Here is a 10,661-nt window from a genome sequence, read left to right on the forward strand (position 1 = left end):
CGGAACTGACAGCGGAACGGAAATGTGCAGAGCCGAGATTCCGAGCGATTTCGGAGTGAAGTCCACGAGTCCAGTATCAAGTGCCCACTACAGATGTCTGATAGTTCAGCCAAGGAGATGCCATTGGGTTCAAGTTTGGGTTTAATGCCTGCAAGATATTTATGATGTTCTTAAATTCCACAATACAGATGCCGTATACACTAAGTTCGGTATCAGCTTCATAGCCGTCGTGCAAGTGTCTCTTTTGATCTGACAAGACCGAAGTAAATTGGGAAAACGCGCTAAATTACAATTGTATATCGCTCTTTAAATGTGCGATTTGCGACAGCATTCCGCATCAGCTAAGCGAGACGATCCATTCTTATTAGACGGCACATCCAGCGACGGGTTGGCCACGAAGAAGTCTGCTGGTCGGATCATGAGTTGGAAAATCTCCACAGGCCTGCAGCTGTTAGCTTATACCAAAAAAGGCCCCCGGAATAGAAGAAATGCTTACATCACTGGCCAGTCCTCCACACGTGGATTGTGGGTTATGCCAAAGGAGTTCCAAACTACCACATCGGTGTCGACAACGGAATCACCACGGCGAACGGCATCTGCGACACCCTCAATCTCAGTTTGACTCTGCAACGTGTACCGGCCGCCAGCATACAGTTCTCCATCGCGATGCTTGGTGACCCAAACATGATGTTGAGCAAATTGCGCCCGGCGTGCCTGTACTGATTCTGGATCGGCCAACAACATCTGGGTTGCCAGAGGAATGAATTTGTACCCTACAGGATTTCCACTGATAGGGTTTTTCTTGTGAGGATTGACCATCTTGATAGTACGATTGAGCTGCGGAGCAGCATCAATCCAAGAAGAACGTTCCACTGTCTGCTTGGTGACTTGGTAGAAATTGCCGTTCGGGTTAGTTACTGCGTTCATGGGAACAGGGTGAGATTCCTCGACGACCACGGAGTTGTTCGGACCGTCAATGGCTGGGTCGATTCGAACATTGAAGATATGCTGGTGGTTCTGGGCGAGAACGCCACCACTGACTACATTGCCATAGTCGCTGACCTTACCAGCGTCGATATTGACAACATTCAAAATACCTGTGGCACGAGCCTCAACGGTAATACCAGCAGACTGATCAAACTTATAGGCAAAGATGTATTCATAATTGGCCAGCGTGATGATGAATTGGATAACCAACTCCCGATGTCGAGTGACAACTGCCCGTCCAGTGCGCCAGTTGGAGTGCTTCCAGCCAATTCCGTTATCCTGTTCGTGAAGGCAGATTGCGTTGGGAAGGACTTGTGCAGTACCGTCTGGTTGAGTGATCATAGCATCAAAGTATTTGATCACTCCAAGACAGTCGCAGCCGAGAGATAAGTTATTAGCCATGTTACCACCGCCTCCATCTCCGAAGTCAAAGGCTTGCTTCCGATGAAAGGGAGGCCTTGGATCAGCATAGGGGACTGTCTGAAAAGAAATTATTAGCTTTGATCTCACTTTTAGAGGCAAGTATTCTTACCATTTCGCTCACTGCCAATCGGTGCATCACGCTGCGGCCATCATAAGACACGTCGTGAATAGTGGCTCCCTCTCGAGGATTGAAAGCGACACGGAATCGCCACTTCTGCCATTCAACCAGAGACTCGTTTGTAACCCGGAAAGAGGGGCCCTCAGGTTGGACCACATTCAGGGGCTTAAGGTCCTTGCGGGTGCCCTCGGGCATCAGCTCTGGGACGTATTCCGAAGGCTTGCAGTGGCCAATAATGTCACGCTTGAAGGTTTGCTCCAAAAGGCCCTCCCCTTTACCACCGGTGGCAGGTCGATCTACACGAATGATCTGTTGTGTCAAGGCATCCATCACTGGAATGATTGGCAAAGGGAACGAGTAGAAGTTGGAGTCCTCGTTTCCACATCGCTTGTCTTGGGCGAAACACAATCCCTGGAAGAAGCGGCGATTCTCATCCGTATGATCTAATCCGCCATACGGCCACGGCTCAATCACGACCTCAAAGCCCTCAGGCAAGGTGAAATCCGATAGAGCTTTCTGGAACAAGGGAGACTTCATGCATTGCTCCACTAAAACATCGAATTCGTTACTTGAGGATAGTTAGTGATAGTTCTCTCCGTGTGTTGAGGGAGCTTCTTACAGGGTCAAGCTTGCGTGATGTTGTTTCCCCACTATCGTGTGCTTGACGCGCGATTGTAAAACTACATCTACCACTGATTCGTGGAATTGGGGGATGCGGTCTTGCCCAATAACATCATACTGACACAGGGCAAGTCGCGGAGGTCGTGGAGTCGTTGGGCTGAGACGACCAGCATGTTCGACTGCCAGGAACTCCAAGAGTAGTGCTTTGGGTGGTTCCTGCAGGAAGATCTCTCGGAAGTCGATCACAACATTTGGGTGCGCGGCCTTTACCACATCACGGGCCAAGTTTGTCTCAGCTGCAGATAGAATAGAGAGAGGGTGAGACATGATTGGGTTTGAATATCAAGATTCCGTGTCTGGGAAGAAGACTCTTTGATCTTTATAGAAGAACGAGATCGGAATCTCGGAAACTATTCCGATGGTCGGAACGAAAGAGGAAAGCCGGAAATATTCCGTGATCCTCTCGAGGACAGTTCATTGAGTGCCGAGATAGTTAGATCTACTGAATTGATGGGGGGAGGTTCGGAGAGTCATTGTCAATTGTATGAACTTGCCAGTGTTGGCTTTTTGATTGCCTTGTAGCTAAGAGATACTGCGATCTCATCCAGTCGTGTTTACCTGGTTTTATAATGAGATATTGTTACAAATCGGTAATATTCATGTAGCTATAGCGCCGTGAGATAGTCTTCCGGTCCTTTGTGAGAAAACAAAGCGATTGTTTTTCCAAAACAGAGCGAGCAAACCCAATTTTCCTGTCGTTCATGTTGAAACAGAACAGATCATGAGAGATCTTCCAAGTGGCCCTTGGGTATTCTGAGCTTACTGGGATCAATTTCCGGAGGATTAAAATCTGGCCACTGCGCCTTGACTGTTGACCCTGCCGCCAACCGTAAGGCGTTGAGAGCAGAGCTCCAGACAATGTGTCCAGATCCAGCCTCATGCCATTCCGTTGAATCGAAGACCTCTATATCCGAGTCTGCCTGTGGAGGGCCTGCTCGCCGATAGCTTCCAATCAAGGCTGGCTCTGGCGCCAGACATCTCAGTCCGCCATCACACGCAGCATGAAATCCAACATCGGCAGCTGCCACATCCAGTTCGAGCATGGACATCCGGGCAAGAGCATTACGTGCTGCGTCCAATGTCCATGCTATCCCGTAGCTGCACAGCAAGTCCTCGGCGGAATAAATGTAGCGTGAAAATGCCGCGTCGGGCTCCTCAATCATACTCGGATGCTTGAATCCAGTCCTATATTGTAATGGTGCCACTGTAGGATCGTTGGGTATCTTCCAATAAGGCCCCTTCTTGGCACGCGAAGAACAATGTCCTAGCCAAAGAAGATCCCACGAATCGCCATACGGTGAGTGTGGGTTATCCTGCTTGGCTGAAATAGCACGGGCTCCGCGGGCAAATTCAACCATTTGATCTTTGAATGTTACGTCCCAATCAGAATCATCCTCGAGAATCAGAGCACTACTATAGCCTCGAGCGATCATCCTGGATTGAACATGAAACAAGTCAGCGTTCACTCAAGCGTGGCTTCGTGGAACTCGCATACGTTTGCAATGCGTTCATATGAGCACGCCACGAGCCAAGAGTATTTGGTCTGTCGAGGAGATGGTGTCCGGGTTTCTGCGCGTTGAATAAGCTAAATTGAAATTTCAGCAAGGCTGGAGACATACCGATGGGTAGGCTTTGGGGTTCATGTCATCTTGGTTGACACCCTCAATCCATTCAATATCCACCCCTAGAAAAGAGGAAATCAGGGTGATGGCATCGCGCTTATCCGTCCGATCCCTGAGCCCGATGACAAAAATATGCTCGAACTATCCCTTGTGATCAATTTTAATTATTTTTATCGAAAGAATTCCAGCACTCACCCCTAGGGTTCTGTTTTTGACCGCTTGATCAGGGGCTACCGGGTGAGCATCGGAGGTGATCCCTGCGTGGCGATCGAAGTCTCGTGTCTCGTGAACCGGGGGCTTGTTTATCCAGAATAACAGAATGAAGCCATAAAAGACTAGTAGTACGGTTATCAGAGATTTATAACTGACTCCAGACAACATATTTAGGGTAGAAAAACCGACAGAACGCGAAGAGGTTTTTGGCGGGCGGTGGTCTCCTTCTCTCCGCCCCCGACCCGCATCCCTTCTTGACTCTGTGGCCTGAAGGGATTGTGTTTCTCTACAAATACAGACAGCTATTTGTTCAGGTTGTGATACTGCCCACTGTCACAATATATAAGTCGCTCACTGTTGGGATCTCTGTTCAAATGATCATAGTGTATGGAGTTAGACGTCAAGGAACACCGACTCCACCAACAGCTTGATGAGTGTGTAAGTTATTTGCAAGGAAGTTGATTACATACATAGTCAATTCGCCAGCATCACAGCAGCTGGCGACAGATGAGGGACGCTGCGGCATTATTGTATTGGTGTGCTTTTCCCGGCAGAACTCAGCATGAAGAGCACATCCCCTATTACTTCAATGTTGACAATATATATTCTTTGTAATCTGTAAAATGTATGTGTGATGTTGCGAGGGTTATCACATCTGGACAACTTTTGCATAAATAATGTAGGTAAACATGAAAGACCGTTTCAAATGGCCCTACTATCCTTGGAAATATCAGTGATCGTGAATTGAGCAATCAAAATCAGGTCACCTCAGCAGTAAACTTCACAGCTTCGCACAAGAGGACCTCTGGCAAGGAAGCTCAAGTGGGTCAGGTGCATGGCCGTCGGTACTATGGTAGTTTGACACAAGAATATCGAAGATCATTGTAGGTCGAATACCAAGATTCTCTGACGATTACGCTGGTGTTCAAGCTTTCCAAATCATCGGGTTCTTTTCCTCACCCCGGTCGAATAGCGCTTTTTTGTACGCTCGTCGTGAGCACGTCGTATCGCCCTGAACCCTAAACGGTGGGTGAGCCCTACGGCGCACTCAACAAAATAGACTATCGATGATCGTGGAGATGCGAGGCAAAAATGTCCGAAATCGGCAAATGGTTGGGCGCCAGATACCGGTGCTGCCAGGTCACGTGGGAAGGCACGTGGAAGGCACGTGGAAGCATAGCCGCTGTGGTTAAGGAGTAAATAAACATCGAACAATAAGAATGGACAACTCCGTAGTGCACGAGGATATGAACACAAGTACGCCGTCCGTTTATGCTTGTTTGTAATTAAACTCTCCTCTCCCCACAGTTTTATGACTGTTCGCCCCCCTGAGAGTGGTATGCATGTAGCACACGCACGTTTGGGTTGTAACTTATTGCAGGAGAGGAAGCGTGAACTGACCAGCGGCACAAGATTTCTTCTGTAGTGGAGGCGCACTGTTAGCTTCGAAACTCGGCCTGATTCCTTGTGTGCTAAAATAAACAGCCGATCCTGTCTCACTTGGCTTTCCACGGTAAACCGGTGGAACGGACCTAGGCCCCTGGGAAGATTCTACCATGATACTAATTGAGCCTCGGTAGTTGTGGAAAGCCCCTTATTCCCAGGAAACGAGCAAGGTTCCAACCAATAGAGACGCCAGTCCCCCTTGTAGTGGGGGTTTAGCCTGTGTCAAACTAGACTAGCCCAAACGGTTGGCGCTAGCTTAATGCTCCTTAAAAATTTGCAGGTTCGGCACGGGACGAGAGACAATCCTTGCCTTGTTCTGCGATCAGTGTTAGGATCGCTGGTGGATACTGTTGGTTCCGACAGAAGGAAATCTCCACTCACCGGCAACTGGAGAACATGATTGTGGGAAACTGGTGCAGATGTCATTTTGGCTCTGCCGATCTCTTGGTGTCATATTTTAGTGGCGCCCGGAGGTTCTTGTACTCCGTGTTATCCGGATATTTCAACTTTTCCTGAGATTTTCATTCAGGAGAAATTCCAACCCTGGTCACATATGAAAATCACAGAATGAGCAGCGATGAGGACCAAAGGAACATGGCGATCAAGGTTGTCGCAGCCCTGTTCATGTCCATAGCATGCGTGGCTGTGATGCTGCGATGCTATGTCCGAGGCTGGGTGGTGAAAGCATTTGGATGGGATGACGGTGCCATGGTGATGGCAATGGTAATGCCCCCTGGACAGGCTTTCACCCACATCCGACTAACCACCAGATAGTTTTGGTATATATTCTTCTCGGGGGCTATGATTGGGGCCGGGTTACATGGGAATGGGCGGCACTGGTATAGCCTGAGCCCAGAGGAGCGAGTGGCTGCCATGGAGGTAATTTCAACCTTGGCAATTCGATTCTTCGAGGACTAACTGATCCGTGTGTGAATAGTATTGGTGGTTCTGCGAGATTGCCTTCTGCTTCGCATCTATTTTCTGCAAGATCTCCATCTGCATTTTCCTGATGCGAATCTGCATTCGACGACTGCACCTATGGCTTCTCTATTCTGTGATGGCCATGACAGTTCTTGCAGGGCTGGTTTTCATGTTCCTGATGTTCTTACAGTGCAGGCCACTTAGCTTCTTCTGGACTCGAATGAAGCACCACCCGGTCGTCAATATTGAAGGCGAGGGGTCTTGCATTAACATGGAGATCATTGTCGCCATGACATATGTTTACAGTGCATTTGCCGCCATGTGCGACTTTACGGTTGGTATCCTGCCTGTCTTTGTGGTACACAAACTTCATATGAAGCGTCAGACGAAAGTGGCAGTTGTCGGAATTTTGAGTATGGCCTGCATGTATGTCACCACTCTCTTGTAATGCGGAGAATTGGACAGAAACTAACCTGGCATGCAGTGCATCCTCCGCCGTGATTGTTCGCATACCCTTTGTGAGCACGTTCAATGACTTGGACGACTTTTTGTGTACGCCCCCATTTGTCCCCTGCTGCTTGAGATTCATCTTTTAACGTTATTCTTTGGCATATAATAGATTCGACTGTTCAAATTGCATATTGGTCGAACTTGGAGGTCGGCTTGGGTATTACTGCTGGCAGTCTCGCAACTCTCCGACCACTTCTTCGCCACTGGCTTGGTTCACATGCAGATCCATCGTATTCCGCCGGTTTCCCCAAAGAATCTTACGGGCGACCAACTGGCGCCAGTAGACAGCGACCTGTGGCTTTGGGGTCTATGGGGGAAATGACCGCAGCGACTTGAGACCCGATAAACTAGCAGTCATGGTGACAAATATCGAGACCCAAAGGGACCTGGAGAACTCTTGGCCACACTCATCTAGCCCAAGCAATAGCGTGGACGGATTGACTTTGCAACAACATCCGGTGCCTGGAAGGATGGAAGTCGGTATTCGTCAGACATTTGAAGTTACACAAACCACTTCGGATGGATTTTACACCGAAGGTTCTCACCGGACCGAAAGAGAGCATGTATGATAGACAGTTCAAAATCAATATTGTATCTCAGTAGGGACTTGATCTGGGCCACAGATGTAGCTTGATGGAGGCCTAGAGAGCAAACACACCGAAGGAGAATAGTGGTTACTTTGGATAAGGAGCCAAGAGACTCTGAGTGAGGGAATATTACCAGCAGTAGGGAAGTGTATGGCTCAGTAGATGAGTCGGAATGCCTCCTAACATGAAAGCTCACACATGCTTCTTTCTTGTTTCGTAGTGCGACTACCCATCGAGTTAACGAAGAAGAAAACAATTGCCAATAGTACGTCCCACTGTAGAGGGTGTCACTTTATTAAGGCGCGGATTTTCATTATACCGTATCTAGATAGCATCTAGGAAATTGAAGTGGATGATCAGTGCCGGTGAAAAGTTTGTACGAAGCCTATCGCCGTGAAGGCATTAAACCAGCTACCTCACAATGGGTCAATATGGATGACTTGTCTGTTTCGATAAATGGCAGAACCGCACCTATTCTGAAAGTCTATTTCAATCGGGGGACTTTCAATGATTTACAGGCCTTCTCAGTCTTGCCCCACAGTAATTTATTTAGTTCAGATGCATCCCCCGGCAAGTGGGGATAATTTGTTTAGCGCGAAGAATGCATATAAGACGACACTAAGCGCGGTTTAGGGGTTCGGCTAGGCTCTACCTATGCACGGGTTGTGACGGGGTCTAATCGTGGCCCAACCGGGTACTCGAGCAGAAAGGGAATATAAAACTATTACGGGGGCTGAAATTCGAGGCTTTCGTCGGGCCTTACATATTGACGAGCTATAGCTGCGTAGATGCAAAAATGATGTAAACTTGATCAATTCTGGGGTCACATTATCAAGCGCAAAGTTAATGCAACGACCTAATTCTGGAGAATGAAGCACGACTTGGTCAACTTCTCTCACCTGACGTGATACCTCTTTGAAGAGAGACACCATTTCAGATGAGTCTCAGCAAATTCTAGAATAATGATTCCAAGCAAACTTTGAGTGTAGTTCTTTCCAGTACATGCTTCAAGCCGCTCCCAGGCCTCGACTGCCGCCAAAACATAACGGTTGTGATCGTCACAAACCTTTCTTGTGACATCGTGTAGTACGATGGATTCTTGGTCCGCGATTTGGCTGATTTGCTCTCTGGCTAACACCAGGACAGAGTTCATAATCTCCCCGTCTCGTATATCTTTATCGAGCCCTGCAATATCATTCTGAAGCCCTACCGCTTGGCAAACCATGTCACCAAGATCTTTGAGTGTAGCAACACACTCTGTCTCCGTGTTGATCGTCAGAACGCTCATTATCGTGAAAGAAGGGAGGACACCCATCGTTCTTTTGCGGATACCCATATAGACGTCCATGTCGTGGTGCAGTCTACCCTGACGAAAAAAGACTTCATCGCGCTGACCTTCACACATTTCGCAAATGTCGTCAACTAGCTTGCGGAGGATCTGAGTAGAGTTCAGGTGTGTTTTAGCATGATTATAGAACGCCGTGAAGATGAATGGCACTCCGATCTGACGAGATTCTGTATCATGAAAATCAATATACCCTAAATTTTTCAATTGGGTTGGTGAGATCATACTGGGAAATCCCGATTCTCGCAATGTCCAAATGGATTCCTCCAGTGTTTTCAAAGCGCTCTCCGGGGACATTCGTTCCAGAATGTCGTCTGTGATACACACGGTTGCCATCCATCCGGCCAAACATGTTTGTACAGCTTCGGAGTGTATGTACGGAAATAAATTATTCACGGCAACGATATCGGCGATACATCTGTCGCGAAACTTTGTCAAGACTTCGAGGTTCTGTGGCTGAATGATCGACATAAACTCCATGTGGGAGGCTAATGCATCGTGGAAATAGCTGCAATTGGTTGAGACTGGTTGGAAGTGGGGCACTTCCATCTTAAATTTTGAAGATGTTAGTTAACTAGCTGCCGTTGTCTGGAGTGCAGCAAAGACATCCACCTTTAAAGATTTGTTGAGATTTTCCAGAAATATCTCAGACGACCGGATCGTTGGTCTTCCTTTATGCTTCGAGTAAGAAATGTCTGGAGTTTCCGCCATGCTCAGGAGGCCTCGTGCGTAAATGGTCCGCACACTTTCTGTGGTAAAATGTAATAGCAAGACACCAAAAAGACAGGTAGAGGACAGGGAATACTTATAGATAGTTGCTCTGAATTCAGGTTTTATGGAAATGGCACCAGGAAATGGCACTAGCACTAATCAGCTAATTACAGTGTGACAGTTTTCCGGTGTTAACAGGCTCTGATTGCTTCAAGTTCGGTCATCGCATATTGCAGCGGCTACTGCGGACCAGAACTTGGTTATAGTATTTGAAATTGGTTCTCATGACTTGTTTGGATCATTATTCTCTATCTCGGGTCCACAGGAAGTGTCCTACCTCGGCGGCGTTTCGGACTCTTCTACTGTGGCGTTGGCTCGACTACGCTGCAACGACAGCTATTACTGGCAAGACTTCACCGGTGTGGTGCCACAAAATCGTCATATTTAATGATAAGATTGCTTTGGTACTTACCTGCATTGATTTAAGAAGGCCTATACGAAAGATCTCTGAGCTCGAATCCGGATTTTCGATCTAGCTGAAGCACCACATTTCTAGGGGATTTAAAATATGAGTATGAGAGTGAAGATGATTTCGAGTTATATCACAGTTTCATATAATTAGTCTGGTCCTTATTCGGTATCTTCAATCACTCAGCAATAGCCCCCTTAGTTATTTTGGATATTCTTGGTAAATCGGGATTAATACGGCCCTACGATCCCATGCATTGAAATTCATGAAAGCAAGGACAATCCAAATGACGCAATTTTTACGTTCAGACCAATGAAAGATAGACATGAGGGCCGATATTCCAGCAAGCACAGGTACGTTCGTACAGTATTGCCCTTCGAGGCCTTGCACATATCTACAAAAATTTGATCTCCTAAACCTGAAGAAAAAGCCCCCGAAGCTTCTAAACTTTGATGTCTGCGGCCGCAAATATATTTCTGTTGTTCAATTTATTTCTTGTATAACAGATGTGGTATGAATATCTGATGTCCCAGTCTTGATTCTAGGAGATACTTATAAAGTCAAAGTCTTCATAATAGTTTTTGATAACACTTGCGATGGCATCTGTTGCCGGCGTGTATGTTCTAAA

At 47.3% G+C, this 10,661-nt stretch overlaps 4 protein-coding genes across 4 annotated transcripts; 1 reads left to right on the plus strand and 3 right to left on the minus strand.

Annotated features, from left to right (window-relative positions):
• Positions 1 to 492: 492 nt before the first annotated feature.
• N7511_011075 (putative copper amine oxidase) lies at positions 493 to 2,476 on the minus strand (the record flags this gene model as incomplete). Its single annotated transcript, XM_057133452.1, has 3 exons — positions 493 to 1,467; positions 1,520 to 2,096; positions 2,148 to 2,476. 3 exons carry the CDS (start codon positions 2,474 to 2,476, stop codon positions 493 to 495), a joined length of 1,881 nt encoding a protein of 626 aa, XP_056981440.1.
• Positions 2,477 to 2,928: 452 nt separating this feature from the next.
• Positions 2,929 to 3,642, minus strand: N7511_011076 (uncharacterized protein; the record flags this gene model as incomplete). Its single annotated transcript, XM_057133453.1, has 1 exon — positions 2,929 to 3,642. One exon carries the CDS (start codon positions 3,640 to 3,642, stop codon positions 2,929 to 2,931), a length of 714 nt encoding a protein of 237 aa, XP_056981441.1.
• Positions 3,643 to 6,057: 2,415 nt separating this feature from the next.
• Positions 6,058 to 7,257, plus strand: N7511_011077 (uncharacterized protein; the record flags this gene model as incomplete). Its single annotated transcript, XM_057133454.1, has 5 exons — positions 6,058 to 6,213; positions 6,265 to 6,369; positions 6,428 to 6,837; positions 6,896 to 6,963; positions 7,031 to 7,257. 5 exons carry the CDS (start codon positions 6,058 to 6,060, stop codon positions 7,255 to 7,257), a joined length of 966 nt encoding a protein of 321 aa, XP_056981442.1.
• A 1,146-nt stretch (positions 7,258 to 8,403) lies between these two features.
• Positions 8,404 to 9,402, minus strand: N7511_011078 (terpene synthase family protein; the record flags this gene model as incomplete). The annotated part of the gene is made up of 1 exon (XM_057133455.1): positions 8,404 to 9,402. One exon carries the CDS (start codon positions 9,400 to 9,402, stop codon positions 8,404 to 8,406), a length of 999 nt encoding a protein of 332 aa, XP_056981443.1.
• Between the last annotated feature and the right edge of the window lie 1,259 nt (positions 9,403 to 10,661).

The sequence above is a fragment of the Penicillium nucicola genome, assembly GCF_028828085.1.
Source record: "Penicillium nucicola strain IBT 29836 chromosome Unknown utg000010l, whole genome shotgun sequence".
Classification (NCBI taxonomy): domain Eukaryota; kingdom Fungi; phylum Ascomycota; class Eurotiomycetes; order Eurotiales; family Aspergillaceae; genus Penicillium; species Penicillium nucicola.